At 45.3% G+C, this 20,261-nt stretch overlaps 1 protein-coding gene across 1 annotated transcript in view; it reads right to left on the bottom strand.

The window, feature by feature from the left end:
• Positions 1-20,261, bottom strand: part of cpne4a (copine IVa) — a 97,610-nt gene that overhangs the window by 48,564 nt on the left and 28,785 nt on the right. Inside the window, exons 3-4 of the mRNA XM_040030895.1 lie at positions 5,562-5,741; positions 1,448-1,519 (exon numbers count right to left, since the gene is read on the bottom strand). Coding sequence (XP_039886829.1) covers positions 1,448-1,519; positions 5,562-5,741 — 252 coding nt within the window. The remainder of the gene's footprint in view (positions 1-1,447; positions 1,520-5,561; positions 5,742-20,261) is intronic.

Raw genomic sequence — 20,261 nt, 5'->3', positions numbered from 1 at the left:
GTGAGCTCCTCTGTAAATGTTTGTTGGTCTGAATCATTCGGATGTGTTAACAGTTCCAAGGAGGAAAGACTTTAGCGATGAACTCAGAGAAGCAGATGTTGATGCCCGTCCATGTGGGAACGCTTAGAAAGTATTTGAAGTTAACGTGGCAGACGTCTGAGGAGTGGACATCACAGCAAATTCACCCCGAGGTCAAACCACACAATGCTCAAAACAAACAGACGTTTTTGCATCTTAGTGGGGAAATCGGACATCTACATACTGCTTTCCTTAGTCTGTGTCTCTCTGCCACTTTCAGCAGTTTGTGGAAAATTCTGACGCGAGTGTTGAGCTTCTGCCAGGATAAACAGACGTGAGGAGAGCAGTTTGTCTGAAAGCATCACTACAGTTCCTGAGCAGCTGCACCTCAGCAGCTTCTAGCTGGATAAAGCACGGCGCAGCCCGAGCACAGCCAGCAATGCAGCGTGCATTCTGACCGTCAGCGTAAGTCAAATCCAGCTGTAAACATGAAAAAGGCCCAACAACATAATCCCTGCAAAATTAATTAAGACGACATATTACGAGGCAGATAAACAAACAGCTGAGCAAATTGAACCCACAGACTGAAAGCATCACAGCTCATTTCCTGGGCAGTGTGAAATATGTTGTTTGACTAATGAGGAAGAGACGCATTTATAGACCAACATCAGGCTAACAAGGCCTCCAATCAACTGAATAACTCACCAGTCCTGATAAAACCAGAGATCTCAAACCTGATGAACGTTTATCATAAACGTCGGTTTCCTGCTGAATCGCTGACATGTTTACATGGTGACGGATGGCATTCAGACAACAGCTGATCACAGATCACACGTGGAGAGATGTCACATCGCTACACACATGCAAACAACACAAACACACCGTTTATCTTCATGAAAACACAGAGTTCATCTGCAGACGGAAAGAAGAGGAAACAGGGGAAGAGTACAGGAGGGGGAAAAGGAGACAAGACAGAAGGGGACAGGATCAAAAGGAGGGAGGGGCGAAGGAAACACAACCAAAGCTTTAATTTTCTGTAACTGCAGCTTCTTCCTGCACTGAAATCCCTTTGAAATAAATCCCCATGAAGCATTTCATGTGTGCACAGAGGTGAAGAGGAACATCAGAGGGGGATTTTCCAGCTGTGAATTTGGGGATAAATAAAGGAGCAAATCTGTGTGAGGAGCAGACGCCGGCCGTCCTCGGTCCAGCTGAGAGGATCCCTGCTATCAGAGCTGCGACCAGAACACCAATGAAAATCCCCGTCTGATGGAGGCTTTAATGTCTGGCAGTCACGAAGTGTAAACGGCACAGAAACAAACTTTAAATTCACAGAGAGAAAAGAGCTGACAGAGAAAAACCCCGAAGGCTTCGGCGTGAGAGGAGGAGGAGACGCTACAGAAGCAACAGGGAGGAGGGCGGGGCTCACCGTGATGATGGCTTTCCCCACCGTGCCTCCAGGTCTGAGCAGAGCTTTGGACAGTTTCCTCTGGGAGATGATCTGTGCGCGCGCACACACACACACACACACACACACACACACACACACACACACACAGTGTTAATACACACAGCTACTTCTGTACATACATGGTTGGTTTTCAGCAGGAAGCTGTCTGACAAAGAAAATTGTGACATTTTTTTTGTACATATACAATGACAATAAAGGGCTATTCTATTCCATTCTATTCTATTCTATTGTAAATCTGCTGTGGATCATCTGCCACCAGGCTGCTTAGCAGATTAAAGGTCCCACATCTCCCCACTTTAAACGCTACAGGCAGCACGCCCTCCATCAGCACTCAGGACTCTTAAATCCTCGCCCGTCCCTGCAGAGTCACACTTCTTCAGGCTCGCCGTGGTTCCTCCCGCTCAGGTCAAACAGTTTGTTTGTACCGTCACCTGTTGAAGCTCAGGTGGTGACCGAGCTGCTGAGGCTCTGTCACGGACCCGGTTCCGGGGACTCGGGGTCCGTGAGCAGTGTGGACTATAATTATTATCAGTAGTATTATTATTATTTTGTGATGTGTGTGTCTTCTGCACAATGTTGTCATGTCTGTGTTCCACTTATTGCATGTGTAGGCAGGGTGTGTGTGTGTATTTGTGTGTGTCTGCGGGTGTGGCTGTTGGATGGATGACACCTGAAGTCCCTGCCACACACCTGCTGCTGATCAGGGCTCGTCGGGGGAGCTTAGGAGAGCGTTGGCGCTCCCACTGACGCGGGATCATTGCGTTACATCCCACGTTAGCGTGTGTCAGTGTACGGTAGTGCAGCTCGTGTATGCCCGTGGGGTCAGTGTTGACGGCTGCTTCTGCTGTTTTCCTGCAGGTGGAACCAGAAGGACGGCACGCACAGGGTGTGCAGGAACACGACAGCAGGGAGCGCGAGCACTGACGTCGGAGGGGAGCACACGCGGGAGTCTCGGGAGCAACGGGGATTTAGTGTGCATCTGTTATTTACCTCACTGTAAAACACACTGTCTTCACTAAAGAGTCCAGCTTCCGGGTCCTTCTTCCCCACATCCCCACATGACAGGCTCAGCTGAGGTCTGCTGGTTCTCCGGAGCCTTCAAAACAGGGTCACCAATCCCAGTCCACGAGGGCCGGTGTCCTGCAGGTTTTAGATGTGTGCTGGATCCACCACCGCTGATTTAATGGCTAAATTACCTTCTCAAGATGTCAAGTTCTCCAGAGGCCTGGTGATGAACTAATCGTTTGCTTCAGGTGTGTTGGCCCAGGGTCAGATCTAAGACCTGCAGGACACCGGCCCTTGTGGACTTTTTTCAATTCTTTTTGAATTTTGTCTTTTGTGTGTCTCACCTGCTCGTTTTTAAAGCTTTGTTCAAGCCTACTCTTCGTGCTGGATCTGATTTTCTTGCAGCTTTTAGGCGATGATCTGTTTTCCTTTTTTCAGGATTTTCCGGGACATGCCAAGCTGTTAACATATTCTTTAATGTGTTTAAATACTGCTCCTGAACCATGTTCCCACTTCAGTTCCAGCATGAAAACCTCTCCTGCTGTTAAAAATCAAACCTGTGCTATCAGCAGGATAAAAAAGAAGCTGTTTTACTTCATTACGGAGTGAAATCTCGCCCCTCTGCCGCCTCGTGTGCCAGAACTGCTTCTTCCAGGCCCGTTAAAAACCTGCGGTGCTCCGTCAGCCATCTGGCTGCTGAACGAGCTGGCAGAACTGACGCTGCTGGCAGAAACAAAGACGATGGTGAGGAGGAGGCTTTTCCCGACTTTCCGCAGTCATCTGAGCTGATTGTTTCATCACCCACTTGGCTCCTTCTCCTCATCATCTTCTTCAGATAAGTGTGTTAAAACTCTTCCAACACATTTTTACTTCCCTGCAGGAAACTGAAAACAGTCGGAAGGAAATCCACAACGAGGCTCAGCTGACAGACTTCCCGACTTCAGTTTTTAATGAGACCAACAGCAGGTGGAAAATCTGTCTGTTCATCGGATTCTTTAGCTCTTAACAAAACACCAAACAACACGTAGATTCCCTCGGACTGCATTATGTGTGGATTTATCTTTTCATTATAGCGCACACTGAATTTAGGTGATTTTAATAAGAGATGCTGCGTCTGGAGCCCGACTCCAACGTTTTTCTCGAGCTGAAAACTTTGTTTCAGCGCAAACTTTGGTAATGACAGCAGATGGCTGCCTGTTGCCACTCTGCTATCTGACTGGCATTTACTCACAGTTGGCAGAACTTCACTTAGAAACAAAGCGAAGCTGCAGTCTCTGTGAACAAAGACCATCGTCTTCTCCAGAAAACATCTCAAAGTAAAAGGACTGAATGCAGCCGACCATCGACCTGAAATATCCTGAACGCATCCTCCACACGGTCGTCGCAGTAACGCACCACTGCATTTAGTCAGGCTGAAAACGTCTGCGATCAGGTCGGCGAGCTAATTTCTGTGTTTTCCTTGAGCCACATTTAAAACAGACGTTTCAGGTGATTCATGTGAAATTATTCCTGTTGATTTGATTCGTTTCGCGACACTTGAGCTCACTCCCACAAGCCGTCCCTCAGCAGTCTCAAACAGTAGCTCGTGCCAGGTTAGACTAATCACAAAGTTCAACAGCTCAGACGCCGACACAGACTCCACATAGTCGAGCAAACAGAAATGACGGCAGGATTTTGTGAGCTGCAAAGTGAACAAGCGAGCTAAGTCCACCACCTGTCAATAAGCCTCCAATAACACCAGAAAAAGTTGCCAGATCTGTTGCTAGTCGCTTTTTAGAAAAAATGTCGCTCAAAGGGTCTGAAAACTCGCTAAATATAGCGACAAAGTTGCTAAGTCCAAACGACTCACCGGGCCGAGGCCCGGGGGTTGGGGACCGCTGACCTAGGCAACCAGAGCCTGGAATTTCCTCTAGCAACCGATGTACAGAGGGAATGTTGTATATCTGGAATGGGCTTAACTCTGAACACTGACAGATGATGCTTACCCATCAGGCACTGGGCTTTTACAGGCATCCATGTGACGAGCTGTTACACATTCAGTGTTTTGTCTTTTTCTTTGAGCTATTTTTTCTTTTTCCATCCATCTATCAGTGAAGATTATTGGCACCAAACCCCCAAATGTACACTTAAAAAAAACTGCTGTAATATTGAGCTTTTTTACATGGGAGACACTTTTGGTGCCTCTAGTGGACACAAGAGGAACTGCAGATTAAGTTTAAACATGAAATTAGAAGTTCAGATTTTCAGGTGTAGTTTGTAGGGAAAACGTTCTGAAAAAAACAGGATTATGATTCTCAGCCTCGTCAGCTGCTGCTCGGTTAGCAAACACACACGTGTGTCATGTGGAGAGGCTGAAAACTCATTTTGTGTCTCAGGCAGACAAATAATGATTTTTATCAAGTCAGATTTTTATAAATGTTGTGAGAGCGTGCATGAACCGGTCATTCCACAACTTCAGTGAGCGACACACACACACACACACACACACACACACACACACACACACACACACACAAATGTGTTTTATTCCCACTTTATTGTGTCTGCTGCACGCAGGCTGTAATGGAGACTCTGAAAAGCTGCTGGCTGACAAAAACACGGCAAACAATTAGCTTTTCATCGAGAAAAGAAAAGAAGCCTGAAGAGAAGCTCAGACTTCTGTTTACTGATGTTTTTCTGAAGTGCTGATCTATTAGCAGAAGCTTTGGAAGTCTGTCGGTGTTACAAACTTCACTGGGAACAAAAAGAGCCGTTCAGACCTTCAGCTGAAGTGAGGCTGATGACTGACAGCTTCCTAATGTTTACCTGTGAAAGCACACACACACACGGCAGGCGTCCTCTGGCAGATCTCAGTCTCGCTCTTCAGTTTCGTGACACTCAGGCTCATTTATTCCTGTTTACTTGTTTTCATTGGCTCTCAGGTATTTGTCAGGTGTGTGGAAAAATAGAAACTTCAGTTTTCATTCAACTGTTTCAGAGAAGTTTCTTAAATGGAAGTAAGATCGTCTGACGGGAGGCTTGAAGTTAAATAAAGACCATAAATAATAAAGAAGGAACTGTGACTCACCTGTCCCAGCGTGCACTCCACCGATCCCAGGAAGATCGCCTCCTTCAGGCCGTTGTGGCTGCTGTTGATGTCGTACAGCTCGAAGCGCAGACGCTGCACCTCTTCAAAATAAAAGTCCAGCGTGAAAACCTTTGAGTAGGTAGGGTTGACGCAGCTGCGGATCACCTCCGTCCGATCCACCTGCAGGACACCAAAGGACGAAATAACGTGAGTTGTTGCTAGATGGCTTGCACCTGCACGTTAACTGCAAATATTACATGAACATGAGCGGTATGAAAGCTAATCCAAGGTGCGACTTTTCATTCTTTCATTCCTGTCGTACACAAATATGTGTGATTATTAATTTTCCAGAGTCATGAGGAATCATGACTGCATTACGTCGGTTTTTTAGAACACTTGCAGGTGCAGCAGAAGCAGCATCCTGTAGAAGTCTGAAGGACTCCAGCAACCATCAAAGGTAAGCGCGTCTTCACAGCGAAAGAGCCACAGATCAGAAGCATGTTCAGGTTCAGACTCTAAATGCTGAGTCGCTCTTTATCGCCCACGGCGTCTCTGGGAGAAATTTTAGCGAAAACAGCCTGAACTCTGGAGTCATCGTGGCTCAGCATCCAGCCCGTCAGCCTGAGTTTGCAGTCGGAGACGTTGTCTGCTTTCTAAATCGAGTTGAAGGTCATAGTTTTCACACGTTGGGGGAGTCAGAGTGACTAACCTGGGCTAACAGGGAGCATTTCACCCGGTGCAGTCCCACATCACTGCATCTAGTGATGATTTTGAAGGGCAGGCTTTGTTGGCACAGTCTCAGAATTTCTTCTTTTTCTCAATCTTTGTTTTAAACTTTAACATTATTTTATTACTTAATTATTTTTCTGTGTAAATTACATCAATGAAAACTTTTTTTTGGTTAAATAAATGTAAACTCAAATGAGGGTTGGTTTTTGTTTTCTTTTTAATCTTTTTATCTAAAAGAGGATAAAGTGAAGCTCACTTCTGTCTGACCTGTGAAAACATCCTGAACTTTTCCGTCAGTAAGTGCTGATGTTATGATGTAGCTGCTAGCTTCTGCTAGCTTCTGCTAGCTTCTGCTAGCTTCTGCTAGCTTCTGCTAGCTTCTGCTAGCTTCTGCTAGCTTCTGCTAGCTTCTGCTAGCTTCTGCTAGCTTCTGCTAGTCTGTGTTATGAAAACTGTCTTTAACGTGGATCTCATATTGCTGGACTTGGACATTTAGTGAACAAACATATGATGTGAGAATGTAATCAAACTGTTTATTTTTTAGGACGCGTGACATTAGCCGGTATAATGTTAGCTTATCACCAGGTGTTGTTGGATTTGGTGCTTTATTCAAATGCAGCTGAGAACAGGTGAGTCTTCAACCTGGATTTAAATAAACTGTTTCAGCTGATCTGAGGCTTTCTGGGAGTTTGTTCCAGATATAAGGAGCATAAAAGCTGAATGCAGCTTCTCCGTGTCTGGTTCTGACTCTGGGAATTGATAAAAAAAAAAACGGATCCAGATGACCTGAGGGATCTGGAAGGTTCATACTGGGTCAGGAGGTCACTGATGTATTTTGGTCCTAAACCATTCAGAGCTTTATAGACCAGCATCAGGCCTAGCCTTTAGCTTTCCCTGTGGTCTTTTACTTTTCAACAGATTTTCAGACCTTACTTCGCTACTTTTAGATGGATGGTTGTCCGATATAGATCCAGGGTCCTTTGATAGTGGAGCAAATCTGTTCTGCAGGTTCACATTCAGTTGTTTTGGAGGTTTGTCGTTAACCTTCCTATTCACGGTTGTCCAGTCCTGTTTCCTCCCATATACAGGGGTAGAAGAGCTTCTCTGTCTCGTAGGAAGTGAAGGCCAGTCTCCAGTACTGCAATCTTCTGCAGGAGGCTGTGGTAGTCTTCTGTGGAGAGGGAAGGTATCTTGTTGCTAGTTAGCCTAGCGGTTAGCACCTTTCCAGGCTATTGAGGCTGTTTGGTGCCCAGACGCTGTAATCAGGCTTCAGCTGTGTGTAGGCCACAGACACACGGAGCGCTGAGGATAAGGTAACTATAAAAATGTTGCTGTTTCTGTTAAGAACACTTTAGTCCTAATGATCTATAAGTGTCCAGAAGCTCTCGCAGGTAAGCTCATACGGAAAAAAGGGAAAAAATCAGCATGAAAATCAATAAAAGAAGCAAAGCATTTACAGGGCAAAGAGACGAAGCGTCCACACTCACAAAAGGGGGAGGAGCATTTTAGAGGCCTGACTTCAGTTCAGGAGACGAGGCTTGAGGTGATGATGGTCCTGAGTCAGGTGACCCAGTGTTGATGTTTGGATTCTGTGATTTTGTGCTTTTCTGGTGGTTTAGCTTTTTGTATTTTCTGGCTCTGAGTTCTTCAGTGCTTTGTGATTTCTAGTTCGTAGGTTTTGTTCCATGTTTAGTGTGTCGTGTCTCTAATGTAGGTTTGGTTCTGTCTTCATGTTTGTTCCATGTCCCACACTCAGTCGTGTCTCCATGTCGTAGTTTGTTACTCTTGTCTCTGTGCTCCCTCTGTTCCTTATGTTCTGTCAATTTCAGTGTCAGCCTCTGGTTTCCTGTTTTATTTTGATAGTTCTGTGTGATTCAGTTTTAGGTCCTCCCCGTCTCGTTGTGTCGGATTAGTCCCAGCTGTGTTTCCCTCGTGTATTTAAGCGTGTTTGTGTTTTCCTCTGTCTGTTGTCGCGTCGTTAACCATCGCACACCATCATGGCTGAGTGTTTCCTTTGTGTTCCCAGTAATTTCCCAATGTTCTGTTCCTGGTTTGTTTTCTAGTTCCCAGTTCAGTTTGTTGTATTAATCGCTCGAGTTTTTCCAGCGATAAAGCTGTTTTGAGTTTCCTCTCTGTGTATGAGTCCTGGGTTTGGGTCCCACATCCTTCCTGCCACACAGCTGAGGGGAGGTGAAGGAGGAGAACGACATGGTGAAACTGTACACGTACAAATGTTAAATGGTCACCGTTTAAAAGAGCTACTTGTGATCTTTAAATCTAAGAGTACATATGATGTGGAACCACTACATTCAACATGAAGGGCAAGATGGCGGCTTCCACAAACTCTCATCGCTTCTATGTATTTTCAATGGACTCAGTCTGTTTTTATCAGCACACATCAATTTGTGGGGAGATGTACGTCCACAGTAATCAGTGTACGAGTACAATATACGTCATTTTTTCTCCTACTGAGTCACACAGTCAGTGTGTGACTGACTGTGTGAGTCCACACTCCCCCTGGTGTAAAACGTGCAGCTCTAAGGATCACAGTGTGAGATCTGATCCATAAGTCAGAGCAGGAAAGCGATTGTGGTCAGGAAGTGATGAAGTCTTAAATTAGCAGCGAGCTGCTGAGAAGCTGCGTGCAGTCGAAGTCCTCGTCCAACAGTCAGAGTCATCCTCGTCTCCTCGTTATAAGGGACAGATGGTGAATCAGCTGAAAAGAAATCCAGCGTGGAGCGTGAGAGGAAACCCGACGTCCTACGAGTGTCTGAGAACGAGTGTAAGAGCTCCGCTGGCTCCGAAACATCTGAAAGCAGGAAATCATCCCACAGGTTCGCTCAGCAGTTTGATGTGAAAACAAAAGGTCCTGAAGATCTGCAGTCTCGGCGTCTCTCATTAGTCAGAAACAGAAGCGTTCAAGCATCCGTCAAGGCTTTTTTGTTTCCTCTGTAAAACAAATGAGCAGTTTATGATAAAGAGAAGATGTCAGCACGAAGCTGAAGGTCCCGCTCTGATCATAAATTCAGCTGCTGCACGTTTCACTGCAAAGAGTCTGAAATGTGAGAGATGAAATCTGAATTTGTTTCAGGAAAAACTGAAGACAAGTGTTTCATACCTGCACCTGCAGCACTGTCTAATACATGGAAGCCAATAAATGTTTAATTTTCCACACGTGCCCATGAGCAAGGCTTTGGACGCTGCCAAGCGAGCCAACAAAGCTGCAACAGCAACCCTGAAGGACCGAGTTCTGGACTGGACCGGGCTGGACTCCAAGCTGAAACCTGGAACAACGGGACCAGAACAGACCCCGCCCCCCTCCCAGAGCTGAGACCGAGCAACACTGGGAGAACATCCGGGTCGAGGAGGCGTCCCACAACACCAAGAGACTGAATAAGCACAGACCACAAGAACCCGTCCTCACTGCAGAACCTGAAACATGCAAATGTGACCCTGGCGTCTGGAGACTCGGTGGTTTGTGCTGCATTTATCTGCATTCTGTGATTTACTGGGTTCATGTCCTTTAGCCACTGTTTAGTGTTTTTTGCTCTTCAGGTTTTGTTACTGCGCCTCCTTTGTGTCCCTTGTGTTACGTCTAGTCGTCGTTGCCTCTGTGTTCGTGTGTTTCCTGTTTTACTTTGACAGTCTGCGTCCCGTGTCAGTGTATTCGGTTTTGCTTCCTCCCGGTCTCGTCATGTCTGATTGTTCACAGCTGTGTTCCCTCCGTTCCTCCATCTTCCTCCGTGCTGCCTCTGCATTTCCTGGTTTCTCAGTCCTTGCTTCTGGTCTTCGTCCTCAGGTTATGTGTTATGCTTAGTTTTCCCCAGTCTGGGCTTTTGTTAGTTCGCTCACTTCCTCCTGTTTGCAGTGTTTTGCCAGAAATAAAGGCTCACTTTTCGTTATCATCCACCCTCGTCTCTGTGGCTGCATTTGGGTCCACATTCTCCTCACGCCATGGCGTCTGCGTCAGCAGACGGAAACAGAACAGCGAACACGGGACAGAACGCGAAGGATGTTCAAACCTTCAAACTGCTCTCCTCTCACACATCATCTCATCCATGAAGCCCATCTGGAAGCTGAGGGGCGGGCACTTCCTGAGAGACTTCCTTTTTTTCTTTATTAAGTGTAGTCATATTATACAGTAATACTCAGATTACCACATATTACCGTTCTGTCCAGATACGGTCAGTGTGTGAATATGAATGACATTAAAAAGGGAGGATATAAAACTCAACAAAAAGAAACACACACATCATCATCATCGTCACATCCCTGGGCCACCTGAGGGGGACTCAGGACCGTTCCAGTTTACAGAAATAAGATGAAGAGCGAGAGAAACAGCGTTATAGATAATTATTGAGCAGGTAGCATTTGAAGCTCTCACAGTAATGACGGCAGTCAGAGGATCCGACTAAAAGCCAGAATGCACTGAGCACTGAGCGTGAGCACAACAGGAGGATTGAAGCTGATTCATGAGTTCACTTTAGTGTAATGGAGGCGATGCACAGCTAGTGTCAGCATCCATCTGAAAGGGTCTGCTGATGAGGCAACATCTCACAAATGAATCCATAAATCTGGGAAATGATGTCCTTATTATCTACACTCTGTGTGTGTGTGTGTGTGTGTAAGTAAATTTCCCTGGTAGTTATTCAAAGGATGCAAATATGCCAAAGAACAAATCCCTGATCAGATGTATCCCACTCCTGTGCCATGCCTGCGAGGCCGCGTCCGTTCCAGTAAAATGTTATTAATATAACAGATAAAACTCACAAAGTGATTCACAACAACAAGGCTAGAAATATAAACACCGAGTGTTGAACGAGTTTAGCTGCTTTTTAAGAGAGTCCACGGAGCTGAGGTGCAGTTCCAGAGCCTGGGGTGTCGTCAGGCCCCAAAATGTTTGTTTTCTTAGAAAGCACCAATCAAAGCAGAAATACTGTGTGACATCATTCACGAGTCAAAATCACCGTCATGGATACGCTGGCTTCTGCTGGGATGGTGTTGCTGCAAAGCGCGGTGATGGAAGCGCTCTGCGCTCGCTTCCTGAACCACAACCACGGGTGAAGAGTGTGGAAAACCGAAGCTCGAGCAAAGTCCAGCACGCCGTCACTGTCACTGATGTGCACGCACAGGAAATCATTTTTCAAATCTGAACTTTTACCTTCTCTTTATATTTTTACATGCTGCCATTTTTTCAAGCATTTCAAGTTGCTGTACATCAATACAACCGTTACAGCCCAGATTTGAATCATATGTTTGCATTAAGTCCAGAGTAACTACATAAACTGCAATAAAAATTAAAATCGTTTTTGGTTTTTTGTTCTTTTATTTTACACATATTTGTAGTTACAGAAATGTCAGAGGTAGCTGCCTCCACCAGCGTGTGAATGTGAGAGTGAATGAATAGTGGAACTGTAGAGCGCTTTGAGGGTCTCGAAAAGTGCTCTATAAATGCAATCCATCATCATTATTATTATTATTATTATTATTATTATTATTATTATTATTATTATTATTGTTGTTGTTGTTGTTGTTATTGTTGTTGTTGTTGTTGTTGTTATTATTGTTATTCCTCAAAACTGTAAATGCAAAAAAGTTGCACAAAATAATTTCCAACCACAGGAAATTTATTTTGAGCGTCTTCATAGTTTCATTTTTGAGTGACGTCACTTCCACTTTTGGCAGGTAATGGCGGGCGTGTGTGAGTCCGCACTGATGTTTATTCAATTCAATTCAATTTTATTTATATAGCGCCAAATCACAACAAAAATCGCCTCAAGGCGCTTCATAGATACAGAGAAAAACCCAACAATCATATGACACCCTATGAGCAGCACTTTGGCGACAGTGGGAAGGAAAAACTCCCTTTTAACAGGAAGAAACCTCCAGCAGAACCAGGCTCAGGGAGGGGCGGGGCCATCTGCTGTGATTGGTTGGGGCCAATCGTTATTCCAACGTAGGAAGTGCTATGAACAGCTGATCAGATCAGCAAAGTGCGTTTCTGGATTATAATGTTTTTGTTGTTGTCAGTGCTTTTAATTATTGCGCTAGCTTATGTGATTGCAATTCTAGCGGGATTTAAAACTAGTTATGTGCTTAAAAGGGTTGATGGTATCTTTAATGTGTTCAGCCTCAAAAATAAAGTCGGAAGCAGATTAGAAAAGAAGACAGGAAAACAGAAAGTACGTGAGCACTGAAGCTGAGCAGACCTGTTCCAACTCCCTGTCGTTCCTCTTTCAGCTGCTCGAAGTTATAGTGAAAATAACATTTTTCCCACTGATCTGAGGCAGAGCTCAGATCAGTTACACGAATATTAATAAACACACCTGTAGATCCTCACAAAAAACACATCTAACAAATGACTCGGTCGTCCAGGTGAAGACAAAAGAATAAAGACTGAAGTAAATCTGTTGAGCCAATCAGAGAGCTGCTTCAGCAGAAACGCCACGGTTACACTTTTTATTCTCTTTAATGTGAAGCTGCAAACACGCAAAAGCTTCTGGAGAAAATCGACCAAATCGAGCCAAAAGTCAAAGGCAGAGACTTCAGCACCAACTATGAAAGCAGCGTTTCGCTTCTTTGGGTTTCCAGGAGACAAACTCATGTTTCTGTTGTTTCCACATGTTCATCACGTCGGCGCTGACTCGTCTGCTGAGGATCACACACAGAGCAGGTCAGACTCACAGGAGAGACGACGAGCAAATTCTGCTTCACATCCGACGACGACGATGATGATGATGATGGCGGAGACCCTGATTGACCCAGGCGCTGTGTTAGTCGACAGACAGGCTGCAGCAGCCTGAGCAGCTCACCTGTAACAGAGCCTCAGAGCAGAGATCCTGCAGCGGGACGATGAGCCCAAACATCACATCCAGGTCATTATCATTATCAGGTACACCTGACAGTCTGTCACAATCAGGGGGCTGACTGTGTGCAGAGGGAAAGATGGACCCAAATGCAGACGAAACAAAACGTGACTTGAAAAACCACAAACGAGCCAAATAACTGCAAACAAAAGGCAAAACTAACAATAAACTAAACCGGGAGCTGAATTAAATAAAAACAACAGGACCTGACATGAGAAAACTTGACACGAACTCTTGGCCTGAAAACAAAGCAGACGATCTGACAATGACACACTGAAAACAGAGGAACACACGAACAGCTGACTGACATGAGCCCAGTGACAGCACAGGGGAAGTGAAACTAAATACACGAGAATCCTTCAAAATAAAACAGGAAACACTGAAACTAGACATGACAACACAAGCTTAGCAGACCTAACACGCGATGAACGACACAAGAACCCAAACACAGAAACCAAGGAAACAATAAATAATGACTGCCTTTAACCTCAACTAAAAGCTAAACAGGAACGACACATGAACTAATCACAAATCTAAAATGAGACGAATACAAAATGTACCGAGACCCAGCCTGTGACACGCCTCAGTGTGTCAGCGAGCAGCGCCATTAACTTATTTTATTTCCACCAAAACATTAAATCAAACTTCTTGTGGCACTCGCTAACATCGTCAGCCTGCCCCAAGAGTCTGAACTGTAGGGGGCAGTAAAGGGAGAAGAAAACCACAAAAGAAGAAATTGACCACAAATAACAGATTGAACGCCTCGTGCTTGTTAAAGAAAAGAAAAAGAAAGAAGAAAGAAAGTGTACTTTATTTTATTGATCCCCGTGGGGAATTCCTCTCTGCATTTAACCCATTCACTCAGTGAAGCAGTGGGCAGCCATTGGGCGCCCGGGGAGCAGTGTGTGGGGACGGTACCTTGCTCAGGGGTACCTCAGGGTAGCTGTTCAGGGGAATCGAACCCCCGACCTTCCGATCATGGGGCCGCCACTCTGCCTACTAGGGCTGGGCGATATATCGAGTTTTTTAAAAATATCAATATATTTTTATACGAGATATAAGATGTGACAATATCCTTTATATCGATATAGTCTATGTTACGTTATAATTATAGTTGTGGAGCCGCAAGTTTGCCTCTCTTTTGTCCGCTTTTGTCTTTACGCAACGTTACTCGGCCTCGCCTCTCCTTCACTGAACACAACTCCCCCTCCTCCCCCATCGCTTCACCTGCAGGCAGCGACAAGATGGACACGGCAAATCTCCGTTAACGAGTTACTGCGCATCGCCCCGTGCGTGGGGCTGGACGCCGTCAACGTGTTAACGAGCTAACCATGCTAACGTCATGCAGCCTGCACGGCCTAAAATCCTTTCATTCTCTCAAATATCGACAGCGCGCCTTATGTATGAATTCTGGTTGTGCTTACTGACCGCGAACCGATTTTATGTGGAACACGGCGCTCAGCAATCTGTCAAAAATGTTTGAGTACGACTTTGGTAAGCTACGGTGCTGCACCGCTTGATGGATTGTCGGAGCATTACGGCTACCGAGGAGCCTCGCGGAGTGATACGCACTGTGCTTCAATGTAATATTATTGTAGTGTGTGTGTATAAGGACCATAAATGGCACCTGTTAAGAGACACGGTTACAAAGAGGATTTCAAACTCCAGGCTGTCAGTCACGCAGTAGAAGTTGGGAACAGAGCAGCTGTGAAATCTTTGTTATCGTGCTCAGCGTCTGTTAGTTTACATTTTGATTGCACAATTGTGAGCTTTTTGTTATGCACAAAAACAACATAGTTTTCTTTTATTTATGGAGCATTATTATTTAATAAATGCTCATAATTTATTTTTGAGTCGTTTTTTTCATGTACATCTGTGCTGTATGTTAATAAAAGTGCCTGTGTGACATCTGGGACACAGCTTTGACTAAGAACTCTCTTTTTGTTCTTACTTTATGGCTTTAAAAAAAATATCGAGATATGAATTTTGGGTCATATCGCCCAGCCCTACTACCTACTGAGCTATCCCAGAAAGCATCAGGAGCAAAACCTTTTCCTCTGGTCCTCCAGGTGAGTCTCAGATCACCTGTTCAACTATCACTTTAAGCATCTCAGTGAGAGAGTGTGGCGGTGATGTCATGGTGGGCCTCCCCACGGCTGCAGGTACGACCCGCACCTGCTAACGAAGTCACACAAACAAACACACCTGTCAATTTCTTTGAGCCGTTTTTCACTTTGACCGACGGCCCGAGTGAATCTGCCTTAAACGGACCAGACGGGTTACACAGACCTCGTGTTTGACAACCCTGATCTAAATGCTTGCACACACAGCTTGCACTTATATGATCCCAGGAACCACATGCGCTGCATTTGTGTTTAGATAAGATGGAGAAGTTTGTCACTCCTCCTCAGAGAAATCTTCTTTGCAGCAGCACAAAAACACTCGAAGCCTCTGAAATGCATCTTTCTGTAAATGTGTCTGTAAATAGATCCAAGTGAACCTTTCTTCCCTGTCGCACTACAACGAGCGTTCAGAGCTTTGAAACAGGCGGGTCTATTACAGGAAAACTGGCAAATTACTTTAATGTTGAGCCGTGTTCATATACTTTTCTCACGTCTTTCGTCTCCTGTTCACAGCTTCTCTAATGAAGCAGCAGCAAAAAAGCACTATAAAAATAAAATGTGGTCTTAATGCACATTCATATATACGTCTGAGCGTGATGAGAGGATTGTGGGGGTTGTGTGAAAGAGAGGTGTGAAGATTCGTAGTTAAAATTACAATCTGACAAAAACACAGCTGCTATTGTTTTAAATTAGATCTGTAACAAAGACAAAGAACACCAGGCTGAAGGACGCCGTGCACACTTTGTTATTTACATACAAATTTAATTTAAATCTCATCGCGACCATCGGATAATCTACAGAGTCTTTATTGCTGCTGGAGCCGTGATAACATGCGGTACACTATCATCATATCACTAATATCATCATATTCAACTACAATAGATCCCCACAGGGCACTTTATTGTGGCGATCATGGAAGAGGTTTGATTTTTTTCCATATCCTGATTTTAGTTTCTAGTTGGCTTCTCGTGTCCGTCTTCCTGGTTTCCATTTCCTGTTTTACTTTGACAGTTCCTCTTCCTTGTGTCTTCCTGTCTGACTCCTCCCACTGATTCCCTACCTCTGTGTCATCGTCTTATAAAAGATGGAGTTTCTGAACCAAACAAAAGGGCCCAAACCGCTTAAACCTGCAGTATTTTTAGTGCCTGCAGGGGGCGGCGCCTGCGGTTATTATATTGTCTGTGTTCCTGTTCTGTCTGCGGATAATGAGAACTTCAAATTGTTCCCTTTTGTGCCTAATTGTGCATTCAGTCCTGTCTGTATGCACTCATAGCCACATCGTTAGGTACACCCTTTTGTCTTCAGAGCTGCTTTAAATCTTCGTGACAAAGATTCAGCGAGGCGCTGAAAACATTCCTCACAGATGTTGGTCATATTGGCATGACATCATCACACAGCTTCTGATCACTTCCTGTAAACCCCAGAGATGGTTATGTGGGAAAATCCAGCAGATCAGCACGTTCTGAAACAACAACCACGTTCAAAATCTCTAAAATCTCATTTCTTTCTGATTAATCTGCATTGAAAGCAGTTCAGAGGTGCAGAGATGGACCTGAGAGAGATCAGCCAAACATTATCATCACAGCTGAAGTCTCAGCGGATGACGAGAGCTTCAAATTGAAATGCAAAGGAAAGTGGTTTGCATCTAAAGCTCACACAGCTTCTGTTTAAGTTTGCATTTTTATTTTCAGCCAAACGATCAGAAAACTGAGAAGTGGAAAGAAAGCCGGGAAACACGTGCTGTGATTCTAGATGTGAAGTGCACAAACGTCCTGTCATCTATCTCAGGAAACACACAATCCCTCAAAGTCTGATCTAATCTGCATCTGAAGAACAAGAAGCATCGTCTTTCTCCACATCTCAGCTCTGCCGAGACAAAGAGAGCAAATCGTTCTTCAGACTCTTCTGTGACGCCATCCCACCTCCTCTTCAACCTCCCGTCACGTTCGGCAGAAAGACGCGAACCTGAACAGAAAGCCAAACATTCAGAGATGAAGCGAAGACAAAAGTGGGACGAGAGGAAGAATCAGAGCGAGTGTGGAGAGAGAAGAGAGGGGAGGAAGAGGAGGGGTGTGTGTCTGTGCGGACACCGAGCGACATTTCATCTGGATTTCCAGACGGCTAAAAATAAAAACACAAAGTGGGACGACAGAGACCAGAAACCAGGTCTGAGCGAGTCTTACAGCAGGCTTCATCACAGCCCTGCACACATAAACAGCCCCTCTTTGCTCTTTAGTGTCAACGCTGTTAAAATGAATCTTCCTCTGTGATCATGTGATTTTCCCTCCTTTGTGTGTTTGTGGTTTTTAAGAAATTTGTCCTCGCCGTTCTGCAGAGTCAGCAGAAAAATGGGCCCCTTCCTGCGCAGCAGAACGACGCCAACACGACACGGGAGCGTTTGTAAAGCGGGTGTACGACTTTTTGGAGCAAAGAGGTTACACTCACTTTACGTTATTTCACTCCTTTGATTGAAGTTGGACAGGTCAGTAAAAACCAGAGTTTTATCACTTTATCAGCAACACTGGACGATGGCTGACAGACCGGACCTTACAGCAGCCGTGTTCATGGTCACATAGCTGCATTAGAAATGACGCAAACGGTCCAGTTCAGGGAATAAGCTGATTAGTTAACACACAGTTAGCGACTGCATCCACCTGTCAGTCAAAGAGGCCACGCCCCTAATAATGCAAACTTTAAACAGGTGAGTGTATAAACATCCTCTCCCCCGTACAGATGTTATAAAGGGGGAATGAGAGCCGTTTGTGTGTCAGGCTGTAAACATGTTTATTTCTGTAACATGGGAGTCTATGAGGACTGACTCACTGCTGCCTCTGCTGGACATCAGAGGAACTACACTATGCTTCATTTTACTGCCCCAGAGGCCGATTCTCACTCATAACCTGTGACTACCTATAAAAAATTTGATTAGCTTGTTATTCCATTTTATGTTCAACTCAGCTTCATATCTACAGCCCCAAATCACAACAACAGTCACCTCAACAGTGCTTCATACAGTAACAACTAAAGTCTAAAGTAGAGACTTTACAATAATACAGAGAAACACAAACAGATGGCGCCTTATGAGCAGCACTTTGGCGACAGTGGGAAGGAAAAACTCCCTTTTAACAGGAAGAAACCTCCGGCAGAACCAGGCTCAGGGAGGGGCGGGGCCATCTGCTGTGATTGGTTGGGGTGAGAGAAGGAAGACGGGATAAAGACATGCTGTGGAAGAGAGACAGAGGTTAATAACAACTAATGATCACATGCAGAGAGGTGTATAAACACCCAGTGCATCATGGGAATCCCCGGCAGCCTACGTCTATTGCAGCATAACTAAGGGAGGATTCAGGGTCACCTGGTCCAGCCCTAACTATATGCTTTAGCAAAAAGGAAAGTTTGAAGCCTGATCTTGAAAGTAGAGATAGTGTCTGTCTCCTGAATCCAAACTGGAAGCTGGTTCCACAGAAGAGGGGCCTGAAAACTGAAGGCTCTGCCTCCCATTCTACTTTTAAATACTCTAGGAACAACAAGTAGGCCTGCAGAGCGAGAGCGAAGCGCTCTAATAGGGTGATATGGTACTACAAGGTCATTAAGATAAGATGGGGCCTGATTATTTAAGACCTTGTATGTGAGGAGCAGGATTTCCACACTAATAAATGTTAAACTGAGCTCCAGTGCAGTTTACATGTCCGAGCCTGTAATGATTTCTATTCTGTCGTGTCTGTTTTGCGCTTTGAGCTCGGTTGGCGTCTCTTTGCGGGCACTCGGTGTCTCGCTGTGTTTGTATCTGTTTTTGTAGTTTCTGTGTCTCTGCTCTGATTCTGTGTCTTTGCAGCTGTTTTGTCGTGTTATCGTCTTAAAGCTTCACTCTTCCATCCCTGAAGATTTCAGTGACAGAGCGACGAGCAGAAAATGTCACAGCTGACGTCACCATCTCAGCTGTCTGAGCCAGCACTCTCAAACTTACTCTGCGTCTGTCAGAGAGGACAGAAACTGCTGCAGTCGCACCTGTTTGCATGTTACACATCCAGCACGTAACACACAAACACTGCCCGGCTGTAGACTCATGAATAACATGTGTGTCCTGCTTTAAAGACACGAGTTTTGAAGGAAATCTGCTCACTGGCTTCTGTCAGTGTCCAAACTGAAGCCCAGCTGACTAAACACAGCTCAGGCAGCTTCAGATGAAATTAGATTAGATTTAACTGAAGGGAGAGTTCAATTAAAAACATGAGGGAGAGAGAAAGAAGCCAGAGGGAGGAGAGAGGGGCGTCCACAGCACTAAAGACAGTCCCCGGGCCAATAAAACATTTATAACCACAGCCTCAGTGCAAACATTAGAATAAAACCACCATTACGCTTTGATGACTTACTGGCATCGCTGGGCCCTGAACGAGCATCAAGAGCTGCGGCAGAGCCGAGCTCACCCGGATCATAATCCCCGCTGACACCCAGAGACTCAAACCCCACAGCAGCGAGAACAACGCCGGCCCACTCGCAGCAGGGTCCTGCACAGATGCCAGCACAGAGGCGAGGCAGGCGGCGAGGCAGGCGGCGGTGTGCCGATCGCCTCCATCCTTCTGTATGTTGGCTCATTCCTCCCTCGGTGGGAGATAGCACACGATCAGGATGTTTGTTTGTTTATCTCTCAGAGTTAAGTGACAAAACAGAAGTGCCGTACCCTGCAGCAGCGAGTGCGTCCCACAGTCCACAGCAGGAATAAACGTACCTGCTCTGGTCCCAGTAGATCATTTACTCCTTCACAGCAGCTGTACAAACTGGACTGTTTTAATTAAGCGCCGCTGTGGTGGGTCCCACAGGAGGTGTTTCCTGTCATGCAGCTGAATCAGACCGTGTGGATGGATACTCAGCATCGTCACACCAAACACAGAAGCGACATTAAAGCGGTTTATAACTCAGCTTTAATATTTTACCTTTTATTTGATGTTCTTACATAATCCAAAAGCTTTTGGAGAACCATT

This window comes from Simochromis diagramma, unplaced genomic scaffold (assembly GCF_900408965.1).
Source record: "Simochromis diagramma unplaced genomic scaffold, fSimDia1.1 OVJJ01000361.1, whole genome shotgun sequence".
Taxonomy (NCBI): domain Eukaryota; kingdom Metazoa; phylum Chordata; class Actinopteri; order Cichliformes; family Cichlidae; genus Simochromis; species Simochromis diagramma.
The sequence above is the reverse complement of the archived record's forward strand: the minus strand, read 5'-3'. Positions and strand labels throughout refer to the sequence as shown.